The 20,803-nt window shown below is 45.0% G+C and overlaps 1 protein-coding gene across 1 annotated transcript; it reads left to right on the top strand.

The window, feature by feature from the left end:
* The first annotated feature begins 1,010 nt into the window (after nucleotides 1–1,010).
* Nucleotides 1,011–20,507, top strand: LOC120895621. Its single transcript, XM_040299122.1, has 5 exons — nucleotides 1,011–1,207; nucleotides 9,273–11,447; nucleotides 14,375–14,612; nucleotides 18,907–18,992; nucleotides 19,064–20,507. The coding sequence occupies exons 2-5, from the start codon at nucleotides 10,895–10,897 to the stop codon at nucleotides 19,681–19,683; spliced, it is 1,497 nt and encodes a 498-aa protein (XP_040155056.1). The 5' UTR covers nucleotides 1,011–1,207; nucleotides 9,273–10,894; the 3' UTR covers nucleotides 19,684–20,507.
* The last annotated feature ends 296 nt before the right edge of the window (nucleotides 20,508–20,803 follow it).

The raw sequence follows: 20,803 nt of genomic DNA, 5'->3' as shown, positions 1-20,803 counted from the left end.
ACCATGCCGCCATACGTAGGATTGACTATATCCTGCTATGGGGGAAATCAATTAGTCACTGAAAGCCAAGCCCACAAGTGGTACAGGCAGGCCTTGACCGACAAAGGTTGTTGAGCCAAAGAAGAAAGAGAAGAGGTACACAAAAAAACAGAAAAAAAGTTGACAATAAGCTACTTAGGTTAATCGACGATTTTTGAAAAACTAAGATTTACATCAATTTGGTATTTAGAATTTTTTGAAAATGTTTTTGTTGGAATTTACAATTGATTCAATCCAATTTTGTGGGAAATTACGAAAACGACCAATAAATTTTCGACTATTCAATAATAATTATCAAAAATATAAATAAAAATTATTAAATTTTGAATTTAACTTTATTTTCAAATGATTCCATTATTTAACGATGAAATTCAACAATATTTACCATTGGATAATCCCATAGCAATTCATACTGAAATGATTTAATATGTTGATTTCTATTTCATTTCTTTCGCTTCGTATTTTACAGGGTTCTCCAAGTCAGTTTCGAATGTAAACATTGTTATTCATCGCATCCAAGATGTTTTTCAACAGCTGTCAAATGGTTTATTAGCTTCAAAATGAAATGTAAGTTTCAACACATGATTTCCAACACATAACAAAGAACTGTCCAGCTCAATCCAGCTCAAGTCGTGTTGAAAACCATGCTGTAGAAATTAGAAATTATTATGATGAAAATGAAATATCAGATCGATGTGGAACAACATTTTGCATGCGGTGAATAACAATGTTTACATTCGAAACTGACTTGAAAAATCTTGTATATTCTAAAGCAAATCAACTTGCTAAAATAAAACTAAAACAACCGCATAGCTTTTTACGTTTAGTTCAAACATTTGTAAGGTTCCGTTGTGCACCCGAAATCGCATTCGTTGATCATCACCTTAACAAGCGCGGCTTGCCATGCTCACTCTCTTTCTCTCTCTCTCTCTGCTTCCTGCTTGGGGTGAGTTGCGTTTTGTTGTGATCCGCAAACGGTTCGAGCTGCTGCGTGTGTGCGGTTGTGCAGTGCGTCGCGCGCGAGTTGTAACGGTCGTTTTTACCTGCGCGTCCCGCAGGCCTGTTTTACCCTTTGAGGCTGTTCGCGCGTTTGAATGACGAATCTCGCGGTGCTTTACACCACACAGTGGCCTGGTATTTTGAGAGAGCGTTGTCTTCTGTGCTAAAGGTTCGTAGGGAGACCGGTGATATAAAAAAAGGAATAGAGTGTGCACACTTTTGGCCTAGCTGGTTAATGGTTTGGGTAGTACGGGTACGGGTGCTGTTGTATTACCGGTGTTCCCAAAAATGGGTCGTAATGTTTAGCTCTTCGCACGCGGACTGTGAGTGCGTGCGTACTATTTAGTGTGAATTTGTAGCGTGAAAAGCACATTCCTTCGTCAATGAACGTAAGCAAAAGGGCATTTGTTCCTTTCACTTTAAATTGTTGCATTAATACAGAAAGCATTTGCCTGTTTTGACATCTTGGCCAAACAGATCGTTTGTTCACCGTGCAGCATTGTATGCATAAAGCAAACATTTTCGTACAGGTGCGTATGCTTAGCAAAGTGGCAAACAGCTCTAAACTAGGTGACGTTTTATTATACCCGGCCGGATGATGATGCGGTTAGTTGGTGTTGTGTGTATGAATGCGTGCATCTGTTTGCAGGAAACCGCAGACGAAGCAAATGCTTGAAGGGAGTGCGTAGTGCACAAAACAAATAGGAATTTGTCTGGAAATAGTTGTAGCATTCTATATAAGAAAGGTCTTTCATCTCAACCTCACATTTGATCAAACGATTTGAGTCGTTTTCCCCTGGATCACATAATGCTATTCATCGTAGCTGAATTAAAACTGTAAATTTTGATCACCGAACTAATGTCAATCTCTTATGTAAAGGTTCTAAATGTTATGGCTTCCGCTGTCGCTTCGGGTTGGCATACCTTGGGAAGAGAAATACAAAAAAAACCGCCATAAAACGCGTTGGCTGGTGTTTTGGATCTTTCGTTATGATTTTGGCAAAAAAGCAGAAAAAACAAGACATAAAAAGAAGCCAAAAAATCAGCGAAACCGGTTCCAGTGACGAAAACCAAGGCAGCGTTTTATGTACGCTTGTCCGTTTTCTTCGCGTTCGTTTGTACCGGGCCGGCCCAACAACATTTTCGAAATGCCTTTAAGAGCATGCATATTGTTTCCCCCCCCCCCCCCTTCTTCTTTCAATAAGCATATCACTGATCGCATAGACGGTAGGGTGTAGGGAGGCTGTAATGGGTGGGGTGGTGGTGCGTTTCGTGAAGGCAAATGGACGGATTGGATGAATTGAATAATTGCTAGCAAAATATCAGACCGAAGCGACCGATTAATCAATTTATGAATCAGCAAAAGTGATCTTCACCCATAACCACACTGGCCGATCAGTTGGGAGATAGGTGTTAAAATTAACCATTTAATAAAACCAGCATAGCAGGCGGGTTGATGTGCACCATTAGCTATCAACAAGCACGAAATGAAGCGGACAGAAATTTCCATACACTTTTAAGTTATAAAAGCTCTGCGCTACATCAACATTATAGTTTACTACTGTTGTGCACGTAATACGTGTAAATGCACTTTCTGCCCATTAACTTTCACAAAAAAACCTGTTAAATTAAATGATCATTGAGCGCATAAGAGCGTAATTATCCTGTTTACATGGCTGCACAGGATGGAGGGTTGACAACCAAAAAACACAAGAGCAAGAATCGAATATTGTCTTCGATTGTATGCATGGAAATTATAAACTGGAATAAAGTAGGTTACCAACCGTTAATAACATTAAACGGTATGAAGTATCCTGCCCGGGCACAGCTTGAATGAAATTTGTTTATCAACAGTATAACCGGTTTGCTCTTGTTTATAACAAAAATAAGTATAATTAATTTATGTTTTTAAAACACTACATAATTTGTACCAATAGCATGGCAGCGTAACGCAATTCCAATGTTCAGTTCAGAAACACCTGAGCCCACAGACGGGGAAAGGTTCTCAAACTTGTGATGGTTTTAGCTTCGAATCTTTCCATGTTCTGGAACGGATATAAAGTCTGATAAATTTTAAACCTACAACAGTCCAGGATCTGGTCTTAAACTAATCCTGGATTTGGAATCGATCTCGAACGATCGCAATGAATTCAAATGTTTCTGAGTTCAGCTCTTGATATCGCTGTTGATGAAGACATCAGCAAGCACCTTTGGCCAACTTGTATCTAGAAATAGATCCCAAATTTGTCTTGGTCATTTAACTGATCTCTAACTTAACCTAACCTATCGCTAATGAAACTTATATCGATGTTATTTTGAAATTGTTTTGGAATCTATCTTGGTTATGGAAATATTCCCAATACCTTTGAGCTCCTGAAACTGATCGCTGACTTATTCTGGTCTTAGAAGAGACTCTGAACCTATGCTGGTCCTACAAGTGATCTTTACATGATCCTACAAGCGATCTGAAACCCATACCGGTACTGGAACTGATCTTTAACCCATACATGTTCTGAAAGAGATCCTTTGCCTATATCGCTCCTAAACTGATCCCTAACTACACTTGGAACTGCTCCTAAAACCACACCGGTGAGGAACTGGAACAAACCCCTAACGTAACAAGATTGTGGGACTGATAATAAACAGGTATTTCGGCGCTGAGACATCAAACATATCCGAATCTTGTGACTAACCCAGAACCTATGTCACTCCGGGTGTTGATTTGCAACCTATCGTAAGTGCAGAACCGTTGCTTGACCTAACCGAATTGAGGAAACTGATATAGAAATTTACTCCTAAGATGAGCGAAATTCAGAGCCAAATTGTGGGTAGAAAATGTACAAAGAACATGTCAAACATATTGGGTTTGAGTTTTTTAAACAAACTTCTGCAAACACTAGAAACATCAATGACCCGTTTAAAAGGTTGTCCTCTCTATTATGTCTCCCTAGGGGTAAATGTTATGCTTGCGTCTCGCGATCGTCACCAATAATTAGCTATCGTACGCCTCTTACAAAACTGTGCTCCAGATAGTCCATCAAGACTGTTATGGGACTCCGTTTAAAGATACAGCTACCAAGTACAGCTGCACCAGCCCATTAGGCAAGGAACGATCTCGCCTGGACATCTATTCATCGTTCAGTTAGGTGCATAATTTTTCAATCATTTATAATTACTGCCGATCTTCATCCGACCAGCCCGGTTGTGCCCGGTATGAGTAGGTCGATTTGGTTCTTCGGTTGTCTTCCCGCATTTCAAACCCACCCGATTTTCCCACCATCCCCGGCCCCCCGGAAACAGGTGAGGAAAATGGAGCAGTCCGCTCTATGCTGCAGAAGGCGGGGGCACACACATAAGAAGACGAAAAAACGAATAGCAGATGGCAGAGAAAGAACACACCCAGCTAGAAGCAACTGCAGGGAAAGCAACAGTACGCGCAATAAAGCTACGTGCTTGGATGTTGTTTCAATTACGCGGGGTGGAATTACGAGTATGTACGGAAGGGATGAGGAGCGGGGTGGGTGGGCGGTCTGGGAGCTGCACATAGTGTAATGATGGTAGAATATAGATTGGCACATAGACGTAGAATTAATTATGCACCGAGCGCAGATTACAGGCCCTGTACTCGTTCTATTTCTTTTCCATCCGGATGGAGCCGGGGCGGCGTGAGGTGAAAGACGGCCGCATGCATATATACGGCCGGAATGTTTTACGTTCCACGGGCAGCACATACCGCATACCGTCGTGGTCGTCGCGAAACGAATAATTTTGTCCGATCAGGTGCAAAGACCTCGCACCCCGGGCGGCTCACCGCGGCTTTCCGAAGCTTTCCGGTTTCCGGTCAAACTCGCTCGTGGTGTTGTTTTTGTGACCGCGCGGGGCTTAGACTACGCGGGGTTCAGTGTCTGTGTGTGTTTTGCTTCCCGAGCAGCCCACTCTGGCAAGGTAGCGTAATTGTAGTGTGTCTTCTATCTGGTTCATTGGGCGGAGGGGGCGGTTTTTCTTGCGCTGATCATGGAGAGCAGCTTTTTAGTTGCCGCATTTGATGACTTTTTTGCATGTTGTGTGTGTTTATGAATTCCTTGCGGAAAGATTGTATGTGTGTTAAATTTTGAAGAAATTTTACTTAAGATTGTCCAAGACTGTCTAAAAATAATCCATCTTTCAGACACAGCTCTGGAAACATGTTTCCAATATTCTCACGTACACTTCCTAATGCCACAGACCATCCAAACGCGTTCTCTTCTCGTGCCAACGCCAAACCCCTGGGACGGAGTTGCGATCATAACAACTTAGATCGCGATCGTCAAACTTCCGGGATTGGTTGGTTCCGGGGTGTGCGAGAAATCCGTTAAAATGACCATCCATTATGCTTGAGTGGCCGGTCCCGAGTCCCGGTAACATTAATACCCGTCCAGGGCGCGTCGCTTCGCCGTACGGTACTGCCCTGATCGCGCAGTCTGTGGCTTAATTAAGTGTAAAGTAGCTTCCGATGTTATTACGCTGGCAAAAAAAAAACAAAGAACGTCGTAATTATATAAAGCACTGCGAAAAAACACTACTCCAATAAGTTCTTGGAATTGTCAACCCAACAGCCTAGCATTCGGGAATCCGTTTTGAAAGGCATTTTTGTTATGATTTAATCACTTTTCTCACCCTGGGAACGCTCAACAATCGAAACGGTTTCTGCTTAGCCCGGACCCGATCTCACCGCTTATGAAGACACATCGTGCTGCGGCTCTTTGACTCAACTTTAGCGAATGAGATTGTCGTTGTGGACTTGGTTTGGTGTTTCATCGAGCCGGCAGGCACACAGGCTTATCGTGTTCGGCAGTGGAATTGCTGATTTTTCCCACCCTGTTGTGTAGAACTTTCCAACCGTATTATTCAATTACTGTACTCTGCTGGCCGACCGTAGTCGTGCTGCCATTCTGCACCGCCAGCAAAAGCGGCAGGCAGAAGACACGGTACACCCATTATCATAAATCCTTGGGCGTTCGGCCGGACGCCGAGGAATCGGACGCAAAGCACCTGCACCTTGCAACACGGTTAGTGGGGTCAGCTCGTGGAAGATCGTGGAAAACCCTCTCCGACCTGCATTGAAATAATGAATCGGTCCCACTGCCCTTCCCCACACTCCCTTAATCCACTGCCCCTCCTAGAGCAACTCAATCAACTACCCGTTCCTTGGCTAAACAGCTCCCCACGAAAGCGAGGGACCGAGTGTTTGGAAACGGCAAACGGTTACGGTTTGAATGTTTCTATTCCGTTGGGAAAATGTAGCTCTACAAACCCTCGAAAAAAGGCCATTTTGTGACAGCGGCCGTCGTGTACAAATATTAGACGAGTGTTGGGGACAGCTTGCGCAAGAAAAGGTAAGCTAAGGTTCCCCTTTGAAAGCGTGTTGGAAGGTGAATTTGACGGGCTAGAAAATGCGTAAATAATGCTGACCTTCTTTTAGTGGGGAGTTTTTTTTTCTCCTTTTGATGCGAAGTTGTGTCATAAGTACTCTTGATGAGCTGTGAGTAATAATTGAGTTTGGACGACTTCATTCCAAGCGCTGCCGAACCCTAACGGTAGCGGGCCGGCATTTGGGCAGTCTCGTTGATAATTAATGTTTTGAGAAACGAGAGCGCTGCTATCATTCATGAGAGAACTATGTTAAACCATTGACCATTGAAAGTCTTGCAACAATCGTTGCTATGCAAATGTAGATAATTGAAATGTCAGAAGTCATCAATTGTGAGCGAATCAGTATGTAATCTTATAAAAATGGCATAATTTATCTGAATGATGTAAAGCAACGGGGACCGCCCTCGAGCCCTGTTTTTGTTTGTCTCCCATCGGATGTGAAGCAGTTGTGCAATGCTTCTAAATCCAAACTCGCTGGCATCTTGTGCAGTTGCCTAAGCTGCATCGTAAAGGAAGGAAATGCCGCGCACCACGCAACGTTGTAACTCACAAATCAAAGAACAAAACAAAACCAAGCGGCAACTGCAAACGGTTGGCACCGGTTGTCCAAAACACCATCCCGAGCGCGCTCCGTGTAAATAAACAAAACGCCAAACGCCTCCTCTGCTACATTCCCGAGAGCTAGCCGCACATTCTTAAGCCGTGCACATCGCCCAGTGGTTCCGATGAGTTGGTTTACTTTCCGGTTCCCGAAACGCTTCGTAACGTTTGATTGAACGCTTGGACTGGACACGGGTGGTGGGTAGTTCAATGGCCAATGGTAGCAGTCGCATGGCAGTATCACACCTGGTATGGAGGAAAAAGGTGAGCGGGTCTTAACATTTTCGCTTGTACGTGTTGCGGGGTGTCTTGTAACCGGCAATGAAGCCATACAGTGAAGGTGCGATGGATCATGGCGGACCACCGTGTCACCAAACTCAGTTGCGGTGCACTGTAATTATGGGGCGAGCAGTTTTGGTGTTGTTGTTGACGAAAGGCAAATATTTTTGGGATCCTGATGATGAGGTCTTTCTTCATTTGGGAGGGTTTAAACTACATTGTAGAGAAATCGATCATCATCGCGAAAGTTATAAGGGTTTGAAAACACGTTGACAAGAAACGGGGTTTATAAAATTACACAATAACGTGACAGTAGCAAATGTTGCAACACAGACAATTCATACAAGTTCTTCGTCAGGTTACAAGATTTCGAGAAAGAGTGTCAGTCGTCCTGAGATTGTAAGTAAGATATTCGGCAAAAAAATGCAATAAGTCATCCTAAGACCACAATTCTTAACGGAAACAAGCGTTCAGTCTTACACTCCTCTGTACATTGTGCACATTCGACCCTTCTTTTCCCTCTTGATACAAACATAATGAATGTGCTGATGATGATGGATATACGCCGAAGCGTTCGTTCGCTCCTTGCCTCAACTGGAAGGTAAAAGAGAGAGAACCAAAACTGCACTCACCGATGCACTTTTTGTATGGTACAAATTGCAGCTTCTGATTCCACGTAGCGAAACGTCGAGTGCCTCGATCGCCTGTGACAGGTACAACCTGAAGAAGCAGCAGCAGCAGCAGCAGGTGAAATGGAAACTTCACCGAAGAAGGATCCCTCGGTCAACCGTTATCGGACGGTGCCTCACGGTGATCATCGCCGGATGACCTTTTACTCACACCGTGTCCAATGTGCTACGGGTGTGTGTTGGTGTGTGTGTGTGTGTATACAGCAAACCTTTGGAAACAAATTCTGGTTCTTGCCAGAACGCCGACAAAACGGAGCTGGAGAAGCCGAACGCGCGCGAAAAATGCCCGCTGTAATGCGGAGGGAGAGCGAAACATGTGTCCTGTTCCCTTCCGCGGTGCCCTTTTGCGCTCGCTCGGTCGATTACAGGTTCTTGTCATTAGAAGGGTTTGCGATGTGCCCAGGGTGTCTGTAGAGATGTTATTCTACCGAACACTCTACCTAAATTGCCATTAAAGCTTTACTCAAAAAGTGTCCATGTTTGAGGCCCACTTTTGTTTGTGATCTTCACGACATCCACCAAAAAAAGAAGTAATTCGAAACTGTTTCTGGTACGTTTGACACATATTACCGGTTTGGGTCGCTCGTTTGAGCAGCACGAACCCAAAAAAAAGAAGCGACGGCCGCGAGCGGCAGGCAGAGGCATATATATGCCTTCCTTCAGTTCCAGAAGAGCGCGCGAGAGTGATCTCCTCTCACCGATCTCACGGACTGATCGAAGGTAAACTTACCCTTAGCCAACTCCCTGCCCCGGTGGCCCCTGGAGAAAAGACACAGCCAAGAACAGCTTCTACCTGTGCCTACTTCTGCCGCCGTGCCCTACTGCACAGCTCACTCACAGACACAAGCGCAAGCGGGTGCACGCACACACACGCCGAGACTTAGCGGCAGTTCGGTCGGCCCAGCACAGCCCACCGCGGTGCGCCGTGGGAAAGGTGCGCCACAAGAAGATGACGACGACGGTACGACCACGACGACGTCCCTTCGCCGTTTGCTGGTGGTTGCTGCGCCTACTTCGTGCCGGCGGCCCCAGACCACTCGATAGGTCATTCTTTCCACTCCAACCGTGGCTGAGGCTGAGTTTCTCAATGGAAGAAAGGGCAAACAGAAAACAAAGCGTGCGATCTCGCTCGTACCCCGATGGTGCCGATTCCAGTTTTTTTCCCTGCGCCAACCTTCCCCGTCCCGTGTGTTGCGATGTGTTGCTGTGTTCTTTCGCTCACTCTTCTTCCCTGCAACCGCATTCTTTCCACAGATAGACGGAACCCCAAGCCGCGGACGGACGGGGTGCGCCAGCGATCGAGTCAGCAGCCGCCGCCATCATCCTGACAAGGTTCCCGCGGGACATTCCTCGATCCTGCAACGTCAACGTTTGTGTGTGTGTGTGTTTGTGCGAGCGCGCGTAAGGGTTGCAATAATCGGAAAAACACCCTAAATACCATCTCCCGGCCTGCACTCCTCCGCTGGATCTTCCAATTGTAGCGAGTTGCTACAATTGCTCACCTCCCCCTTTCCCTCGGGCGCGCTTTTTTCAACGACCCAGCTGCGCACCCGTCGCGGGAGACGCGTCCACGAATTCGGCTCTCGCTAGCGCGCGCCGGGAGAGACACCGACAGAAACCAGTTCGGCTCGTCGGCAGTGCTGCTGGTGTCGTGTAGTGGTGTGGTCGTCGGTCCGCACTCCACGTACAGTCGTACGGACGGTTCCCTTCGGACGGTGTGCGGCTCGCGCGGTTGCTGCGGATGCTCTGTCGTGCTCGTCGTTGCTCCGGCAACCAGTCTACTGGTGTGTGACGTGGTGCATTAGGGAATTTAATCTCGTGCCTAGAGTGGCGCAGCAGTGTGCGGCCAAAGCTTAAGTGTGTGATGTTCAAGAGCTGATCAAGCGTGCGCTTCGATTAACGTGTGTGTGTTTGTGTTCCGTGCAAATCCATCCGTCCCAATTTCGGTGTGCCCAAGATATAATGCTGCTGCTTCCCGTGAGCGGACGTGCGATCATTGCGTGAAGTGCTTCGTGTACAACGACGTGTTCGGTTGTGTGTGTGTTTGCTGAGATTCTGTCACAATCTTCTGCTCCGAAGGCTGGGAAGATTTGGCTTCGTGGCGCGCGGTGAAGGGAAAGGTGTTCCTGTGTAGCGAGCGGAGCAAAAAAAAAGGGCGCATAATTCCGGCCCCTTAAAAGTGCCGTTACCTCCCGATCCCGCCGAACCGATTTCCTCTCGCGTGTGTCTGTGTGTGTCTGCCTCTCGCTCTTAGTGTGAAGAAGAATAAGAAGAAGAAGAAGCAAAACAAGAGTGTGTTTATCTATATCGCATGCTGCGTCGTTGTGTGCATTTAGTGTCAATTGGGTGCGTGTTTTCCTCCCATTTTCAACAGTTTTTCCGGCCGGGAGTGTGGAAAATTGCCGGAAAGGGGGTAAAATTGGCGGAAGTGATTTGCTGCGAGGCCGAAACGAAAATTCGAAACGAAAACGCCGTGATCATGAAGTGATCGGTTGCGGGTACGGTGCATGACGCGTGGAAATGTCAAACGTTCGCCAAGGCCACCTGTGCGATTTGTTGATTTGTGGAGCGTGTGTTTTTTGTTGTTGTTATTAGTCGGATCTGAGCCAGCGAGCAGCAACACCACGTGGTAAAGACCGGCGGCTCGGGACGCTCTGGTGTGTTTGTGACAAAGTGCTATTTTTGGTCCCAATTGGCTCGGAGCAGTCGTAGTACACGCATCATGTGCCGCCCGTTTGCGATAGTTCTGGCCGGTTGCTGTTGTATTGCGTGCTCAAAAGACCTGTGTACGTGATGCGACTACTCTAATAGGAAAGTCGCACCGAAAGCGGCTCCCATTTTCGCACGCCCGGACGGACCGATACATTACATGTTCAATGCTAAAACACATACATACCGGGCCCGTAACGACGGGCCAAAATCGCTCCATGCGCGGTGCGACCGGCGGTGGCGGTGGTGGTGGCGGAGGCCTCGGTCGGCCCATACCACCGCTGAACGTGTCGACCGTGTCGGCCAGCTCGGCTGCCACGATCAACTCGACCAACACGGGCGGACCGCCGCCCCCGATCGGCACGAAGCACATGAACGGGGGCCCCCCGGGACGGACGCTGCTGTCGTCCTCCTTCATGTCGCCCTCGACCGGCAATGGAACCGGCAACAACAACAACAACAACAACACCAACACGAGCAACAACAACATCCTGCACAACGCGTCCGCCCTCAGCGGGCTGTCGGTTGCGCTCGGCAACGGAGCGATCGGTGGAGTTGGTGCAGGAGGCGGAGGAGGAGGCGGGGGTGCGATGGGACTGGCCGGCTTTAATCACAACAACTCGACGACGAACAACAACATCCTCAGCAGCACGATCAACATGAACAAGGACCGGTTAGGGGCGAGGGAAGCGCTGACCAGCCTCGGGTTGCTGTGTTTAGGTATGCTATCCTTCTCTCTCTTTAACTGCTTGTATGTTTGTGTGTGTGTGTGTGTGTGTGATGATGATGACGTCACAGTTGCTGTTAGCAGCAGCGACGTTGATGATCCAGATGGTGTGTTTTGGGGGAGAATTAGCTGACTCATCGATGCTGCGGCCATTCCCATGCTAGAGCGTGTGTGTTCCCACCAGCGAGACGCCTTGGAAAATGGTTTGCTTTTCGGGTAGGAAGACTATTTTTGGTGGTGCGCGAGCACACATGTGTACGAAAGCGCAAATCAAGCGTGTAGCGTTTTGAAATTGCAGTGTAAAGCACTGCTGATGTTGTTGCCGTTTTGTCACTGAGAAACACGACTTTACGGGGAACATGCACACATGCAGGCTTGGTCCAGCACAGCTGTTGGTTGATTTATTGCCCGTGGATTATGATGGTGTGTATGTGTGTTTTATGCGGGCGATATAACGCCGATGAGTCCGATTGGAACGAACTGGTTTGGAAGCATGTTATGTTTGTGTAAATAACTATACATATTTCTGAAGCTACCCTTTATAAACATTTCTTTTTTACAAAATATGAAGTAACTCAATACGAAACTCAATAAGAAACAAAGACAAAAGTAAAAGTAACATTTTCGCCTACACGCAGCGTGTCAATAAGGCATTCCACCGACTGGATGATCAGCTATGCAGAATAATGAAATATGCAAGGACACTTCCTCTAAATATGGCTCGTACGGTACATATTTTGTCCCAACACACACCCACGTCCAGTGAGGACGCTAATTGTGCTTAACCAGTGTAGGTTGGTGAGGCGGAAAAGAAAACTGGTTTTATAGTAAACAATAAATGCAACGTCCTGGTTACAAAAAGTTGGAGCGATCATACAAAGCGCAGAACGGGACAAGATGGTCACCTTTATCGCCGGTACTTTGCTATGTTGTTGATCGTCATGTTTGGCAATAAGAATTAATAGCAGTTTCAAGATGAAACACAGTTTGTTTTTGTTTATCAGTTCATTAGATGTTTTAGAATTTAGTTTTAAAAAGTTCTATTAGGGCAAGCATACATTACGTAACATAAAATTAGAATTATTTTGTCCTAAACTCACCGATCATGTGTAGCAAAAAGTTTGTATCCGTCCATGAATTACGTAATGGTTTGATTCACGTTCGACTTACTTATCTGATCACTATTTTTTTATTTAGTGCAGCTAGGGTAGTCAATCTTAAACGCCTTGACTATCTCTAACTTACTGGTTTACCCCCCCAAGTAACAAAATCGACATGCTTTCTCATTCTACCCAATAGATCAGTAAACCTGAGAGAGCGAGAAAGCATGTCGATTTTGTCGCTTGGGCCCATAATCGTACTCGTATAGCAATACGAAATTCGAGTCCTGAAATGACGTAACGTTAAGACATGTATTTTAGAGCTGTAACATCTTCTTCTAGGCCGGTCTCGTAGTACAATCGTCAACTCGTACGACTTAACAACATGCCCGTCATGGGTTCAATCCCCAAATAGACCGTGCCGCCATACGTAGGATTGACTATCCTGCTATGGGGGGATATCAATAAGTCACTGAAAGCCAAGCCCACAAGTGGTACAGGCAGGCCTTGACCGAAAACGGTTGTTGAGCCAAAAGAAGAAGAAGAAACATCTTCTTCTTTTTCTTCCTCTTTTGGCTCAACGACCGTTGTCGGTTAAGGCCTGCCTGTACCCACTAGTGAAGTGAGCTTGGCTTCCAGTGACTTATTGATGTCATAGCAGGATAGTCAGCCCTACGTATGGGGGCACGTTCCATTCGGGGTTTGAACCTATGACGGGCATGTTGTTAATTGGTACGAGCTGACGACTGTACCACCAGACCGTCCCACAACTGTAACATAGGCTTACTTTAATTATCAGTTGTATGTATTAACTCTATTGTTTTTTTTTAATATTTGAAGGGATCATTTCTATTTTTTAAATGCATTGCGGGAAGGCTGAATACTTAAGTTTTGAGTTTTGAATCTCAAGAAGGTTGTTTAAGATTTTTTAGAAATTCTTGTTGATTTATTAATTCCCTCGATAGAAAATTAATTATAATTTTTTTGTCGAACATGGTGCAAATCTATGAAATATGAAGTATTTAACTTTACTTTATGTTGGACATAGTTTGGAATGGTCACCTCTCCAATATTACAAATTTGAATAAAAACTTTACCTTTTTTCCTTAAGCAGAAGTCGTCCTTCCGGAATAAAAATGTATCTTTTTTCACCATAAAAATGTTACGTAACTTATGGAACGCACCAGAAAAACTGTTTCCTTCAATGTGTCACAGAAGAAAAAATGTATTGTTATATTTTTTTCGTACTTCGTTTTGCAAAAAACAACAATATATTAAAAATATTATAATTTCAAAAATTACAAAAAGAAATTTATAATAAACTTTTTACAAAGGTCAGATGTCAGTTTTATTTAAAGGAACAACAAACCAATAAAGATGTTGAGTCGTTTTAAAGGCCGTCAAATTCCTTTCTCACAGCAGTTAAAACAATTACCAGCGATTATTAGCCTTAGAAAGATTCTTCACTTCAGAATTGTTTGCTTTGCCTGTTAGAATGTCTAGCTAAAGTTAACTTTTCCCATCCTGCACCCGGCTAGATCCTGTTTCAGCTAATTGGTTTATGGTACCTCCGAGCGGTTCACCGTTTGGCCATGCGGGCTTACCATCTAGAAATGACTTTATGTTATTCTTTCACAAAAAAGGGGCAAACATCCACGCACACACATAGTCAAACGAAACTCATTCATCTTTTTCTTTTCTTCCCCTCTTCTATTCGTTTCATTTTTACGTTACTCCTACAACAATGAACCGGACGATCGTCATCACGCTGCTGCTGCTGCTGGTGCTGGTGCTGTTGCTGTGTCACTATAACCATCCAGTGTCGCTGCTGCTTGCGCTGCTGTCGTTGATATTTCTGCTGAAAATTTCCCCCGGCGGTCGGGACCCACCGCCACCCACCATCGGTCCGGCCGTCCTGGAGGATTACGCCATCGTGTACGACGTGACGCTGGCCCTGTGCGCCCTGTCGCTGTCGTTGAACCTGTGCTGCCTGCTGGTCTGTGCCATTCAGTTCCTGTTCGCCGTCAAGCTGGTCCGCGCACCTGCCACGACCGGAAGGTAAGTGTGCTGCGTACGAGCGGCCCTTTTTTGTATTGTTTTCCGTTCGCTAGTATCACTATCGTTCGATCATTCTGTTTTGCGCCTTGTTTATTAGCTTCCCGTTGTCATGGCTGTGTGTAAAAGGGAAAGCAAGCAGTTGTGGCAAGAGGGTTGTCTTTTTTATGGAGTTGGAGATGGAGGGCAGCAGGACATCGTAAGGGACCCCTTTTCACAAATGTATTCGGTTTCAGCTTGCATCGGTGGGTCGGACCTATCGTTTGGCTTATAAAAAAAACATTAATACCTCGACCACGTGCTACAGAAATGAACGCTTTTTTGTGTCGTTTGTTGCACTTCCATTTTTAAGGACTACTCTGAGCGTTCTATTGCCCATTTGGCCGTCCGTTTTGGTATCTTCTTTTGCTTCTTTTTGTCACCAAACATACAGCGCGCGAGTTTATTGTGCCATGTCGTTACGGTGCAGGTCTTTTAATTTGAACGTTGGCCACCGATTTCCATTGAGCGTGGGGGAAAGGTGCAACATTCACGACCAACACTTTGGCGGGTGCTTGAGCCTGGCCCTTGAATTGTTGTAACGGAAAATGTGCACTGAAGCATGAACACTCTGTCGCACACACGCACGTGTAAGCTAAGAGGAAGAGAGAATTTCAAGATGCAGACACACAATATGTCCTGGCCAGCTGAGCAAGTGCAGGGAATTGACGAGCAAAGTTTAACTCAAAACACAGTTTAAACCCCTTTTTTTGGGGGTCTGTGCTCTGCAGCTAACTAACACAACAGAAGAAAATTGTGCATTGTATATAAACATCGTTGTGTGTGGTCGTAAAATAAGCGAAAAGAGGTTAAAATTAGTGCCGAAAGTTATTTTACTGTTGGTAATGGGTAGCATGAAGCACACTACTTACACAGCATAATGCCGGTTATGGCCGTTTTCTCAGTGTGTGTGTGTGTGTGTTTTTGTTTATTTTTCGTGTACACTCACTTCCCACCCCCGAAGAAGAGGCCTCGTAGCCTCCGCGTCTAATTGCAACCGGGGAAGCAATTGAACAATTTTATCTGCCTAACCACCGCCCTTCTGGTCCACCTAGTGTACAGCCCGGGATTGGTAAGGCAACGAAATTTTTAATTTATTACCAGTACGAGTAACCAGCGGCACACCGAAAGTACCGTTTGTGCCGGCGTTTGTGTTCGCGATTGTAATCATTAATGAGCGGCCTCACGCTCTTAGACCGTGTGGTTTGGATCAGAATGGGGAAACGGGGAAGCAAAACGGGAAGACAAGGGTTGCATTCCGCATTTTAGACCTTTTTCCGAGTGAAGAGGAGAGCGAAGTCTTTTTTACTCTGCTTTGTGAGCCAAATTGCCAAACCATGTGTGCCAACAACCTGTGCGTTGGTGAGATGTCGGTGGTCAATATGTAGCGATCGTTTAGCGATCGGAGCATATGAAGCTGTTACGCTGGATTAGGTCTGGCTGAAGCCGGTAGAAGCTTAGGCGTTCGATCGCATAGGGGAAGTTAGCCTGCCGTCTGTTTTCTTGGTACGATGCTACTGAGCCCCGCTGGTCATATTCATTGGGGCATTTGATTGGAAATTGATTGAGTTTGAAGATCATCTATCTAGATGGTAAAAAACTGGGGTGGGCTCTTGAGCATTAAACTCCATATTCATAGTTACTTTCACGCCATATAAACAGAAAGGTTATGAATTCTTCGGAAAACAACTTTGTGTAACAATACCTAGTTATAGTTTGATATAGTTCTGAGCTTTATATTAATGTTATAGTTTATCAACATCAACAACTTTTTTTTTAAATAACAGAAGTATGTAGTCTGGTTATAAAATTCCATAAATTTCAATGTAGCTGATAAATACAGTTGTTGTTGAACCAGTTATATTAGATGTATTCAGTGGACATTGAATTTCAATTATGGTTTTTGGTAGTAACATTTATTGAGTGTAGTATTGTATCATCCAAGGAAGTTTCAGTTCCAATTATAGTTTTTCCCAAAACTTATTATTTCTTGAATTCTGCTCTGCAAAAGTTGCTGATAAATATGTAATTCTATCAGAAGATAATAGGAATTCATACTAGTACTGCAAAATGTCCATATTCCATATTCCATAGTCCAACGAAAATAAATAACATATTCGTGGTAGCTTGATGCTCATTGCTGATACTCAATGCGTCATGACATGCCGAACGCGACACGTGAATTCTGGAGTCCTACGCGATACTCTGACTGACAAGCTTAGCTTAATGCCGGCGCAAGCATTATCATGTATTTTTTCTGGCTGTGAATAGTGCTGTCAAATGTCACTGATTCAGTCACCAACAATATTGACTGAAACGAAGCTCAAATCAGCTCACGTACACAATTGAGATGATCAGTGACGAGACTCAAACAGTTGGAGGATCAATCACATGCTTGGTGACATTTTGATTAGCACCCAACTCTTGGTCACTCATTTGGTCACGATATTTTTGTCGGCGATTATCACGACATTCTCGGAATATACTTGGCGTGAGGTCCAAAACAACAAAATGAGCATGCTTTCTCGCTCTATCTAGTTTGATGGTCTGTCGGGACAAACAGAGCGAAAAAGCATCTTCGTTGTGTTGCTTGGGACCACTCGCACGCACCGCATATTTCCCATAACTGATGATCGTGATGATCACCGACAGAAAATTTTGCAACCAAGTGACTGACCAAGAGTTGGTTGCACACAATGTCACCAATCATGTAATGGTCGCAACAACTAGTTGAGTCTCATCTCTGATCATCACAGTAGAGCTCGTGACGCTGACATGATTTTCTTTCAGCCAGAATTTGTCATGTCTATGTCAGTGACATTTTGCAGAACTGATCACAGTAAAGAAAAATCATGACGTAGTGACTGATTAAGCGGTGGTCCCAAAAATGTCTAGAAACATGTATTGGTCACACAAATCGTTTTGAGTATCACCTCTGGTCATCACAGTTGAGTACGCGACGTAGTCATGGATTTTTTTCAGTCAGATTTTTTATGACATTGACAATGACATTTTGCAGCACTGTTTCGTACTCATTGTCGTGTATCTCTTCAAAACATTGTAGCTACATAAAGAAAAGGAATATAAAAAGAAAAATAAAACTAATCCAAAAAGTGGGTACAGTACACACATTTTGAAAATAAATTAGGATAAGAATAAACAATATAAAAATAAACCAATAAGTTTCCTCGTTTCATTACGAGATAGCAAAACTTGAGGCTGAATAGTGGAGATAAAAAACTAACAATTTATAACCAAATTTTACCGCGATTACGAAGCCCACATCAATTATATTTACCCTATATCAAGGTAGTGTAAAACTGCGAATCCTTGTTAATGCGAAACGAAGGACGACTGATTGATGTAAATTAAGTTATTCTAGGAAGAAGCTCTAAAGTAACAAATTCTCTAGTCTACTATTCAACTTACAGCACAGGTTGACCCACCGACCTACATCAGCAAATAATGTGTGACCTTAAATGGATTGCATACATGAGGCCAAAGGCCAATTGCATGCCGAAATGGATTATTTTCGAACACGGTGTTACATCCCTCAGGACATACATATTAATTTGATTACGCTACATACAGAAGGATTACGTGCCGTTGGGCATGGTACAGTAGTATTCCTTCGCCCCTCCTTCCGAAAAATGCACTGCACTGTTGCAATGCACCTTAATGCAACGCCTAATCCGGATACTACCAAACGGAGGCCGATGGGTAGGATTTACTCCGTTCCCCCCCTGGTGGGGTGTTGTGATCCATCTTTATGTTCTCGCCATTTGTCGACATCCGACCAGCATGAAACCGTAACTGTAGCAGGCTGTACGGCTTCACCCATTTTATGGTAGTGTATTATTAGCACATTCCGCTCGAGTGAGCACGGTTTGTGTTGCAGGCCCGTCTTTGTATGTACTGTGCAGTTTTATTGATTCATTAGCCAAACGGTTCGGAACGGAATGAGTTCGATTAGAAAGATGAGGCCCGAACAGTGAGCAGTGGGGCAAATGGGAGAAGCTGGGAGTCGTTCGGTTTGATTTAATTATAGATAAATCAGTGAGTTGCATTCATCTGCAGCGGAATGTGCAACGGGGGAGGGATAAGGAAAAGAGGAATTTAGTGTGAAAAATCATTAAAAAAATAGTTTGTAGCCATGGAATAGCATGGAATCATGCAAGCGAGTGCAATTGCATTAGAAAGCAAACACAACCTTAATTGATCTAATGGCATCTTTGCTTTTCAACGCTTTTCTTTCCAGGGGCAATAAGTACTTACAAAAGTCCAGCGTGAGTCGCGTGTGTGCCGTTGGTGGATTTTTTATTTCGATACCAATCTTTCTGACCGGTAAGATAAACCCCCTGCTGAACCTTCGTTTGCGCACTATCCAGATCTGACCAAACTCCTCTCTTTCGTAGGTATCATCCTGTACACTTTCACCCAGTTCCACTCGACACCGGCCATCGTGACGAGCATACTGATCGGCGTTGGGATTGTGTTTTGCGGTGGCGCAATGGTGCACAACGTGTTCGTCTGGCAGCGGGAAAAGACCATCAGCGTCCGGCAGACGCCGCTCAACCTCAACCTTACCCTGTCGCCGCAGATCAGCACGATATCGACGGCGGCGGCGGCAGCGGCCGCGGCCCACCAGTACCAGAACGGGCACGCTTCCGGTGCCCATCATCACATCAGCCTGAACCACGTGTACAGCAACCACAACCACACGCCGCTCACACACAACTCGCAGGCGAGTCACACGACACCGATCACGCAGCTAACGCCGGTAACGCCCCTGTCCGGGAATCACTCGCACATCAGCTTCAACCATTCCTACGTGCCGCCACCGTACGCGGGTGTCCGGGCGGCTACGGCCACCCCGCCAACGCCGAAGGTCATCGGTGCGCTGCTAAATCGGGACGCGTCCGGTTCGGTCAGTCCCGGCATGCCGGGCAGTGGAGCGAACAACAACAACAACAATCTCGACATGAGCAACGTAACGACTGCCAACTCACCGCACGAACTGTCGACGCTGGTTTGAGCGTATGAGCCCACTGTACCAGGAAGAGATCACGACCCACGACGGAGCCACAGGAAACACTGAGCGTGTCGACGCTTTTGCGATACGTTTAGTGCATTGTAAATGCATCCGGCGTTCCCCGCCACCGGGAAGGAGCTAGTTCGATGTTGGATATTTCTGTACCGAAATATCTGTACTATCGAAGCGGAACTAATTCCGATGGAATAAGCAAGAAAGCAATACAGTCGAAGCAACCTTTCCACGCGCTGGAACGGGTTCGTTCAACGGATTGTCCATCGAAATCCGAGATTAGTTGAGATTATTTTACTGCTACTGCTGATGGATGATGCTGGGCAGAAATTTGTACAAATATTGTTTGCCTCAATTAACTTTTTTTAAACTATGCGTAAGACACGAGAGTAGCATGCAGGCAGATACTGCTAGGGTTTTAATAGATAGTGCCCGTATGCTCGTACGGTCGAGCATCGAGCGGTAGACGTTTAATGAAGAGTATTTATTGTAGCTGTGCTTAGTTAGTTGAAGTGCATGGAATGTGCAACCTACAGTACTGGCGCGACAGACACTAAGCGCGGTTGCGCAGGTGTGCATGTGTACCTTGAAAACATTTTTAAACTCGGTTTTGTGTCGAGGAAAAGGATTAAAATTTTTACTATACGTTAAGTAATTCCGAAACGATGCAGCGAATTTTAAAAGATATTGTAAGTTTTAGATAGTGCAGCACCTGCAGAATATTAATGTTGTTTTACGCCGCGAAGGCAGGGCAGTAGGCGAGTATGTTATTTTTTTATGGAATATTAATACAAACTGCATCAATCGATCGACGATGTTGATGGCGAAGCGTCTATTTGTATGGGTGTTTTGATAATATCACAAACGTTTTGGTTCGGTACATCTTTGGTCGACGTAACGAGGAATTCAAACGTGGAAATGAAAGCGAGAAGCGTCCTCTGGCGGCATTTGCTATGAACTATTTATGACAGCTGAAATGTTTCATGTAATTCAAAATGAAATGTTGCATGGTTTATATTTAAGCGCGGTTCGTTATTTATCTGCATTTTTTTAAATGCTTTTTATTTTTGTTTAAAATATATGACAGCTCAAACGAAACAATAAAGCAAGA

The sequence above is a fragment of the Anopheles arabiensis genome, chromosome 2 (assembly GCF_016920715.1).
Source record: "Anopheles arabiensis isolate DONGOLA chromosome 2, AaraD3, whole genome shotgun sequence".
NCBI lineage: Eukaryota > Metazoa > Arthropoda > Insecta > Diptera > Culicidae > Anopheles > Anopheles arabiensis.
This window is presented reverse-complemented; position numbering and strand designations above follow the sequence as displayed.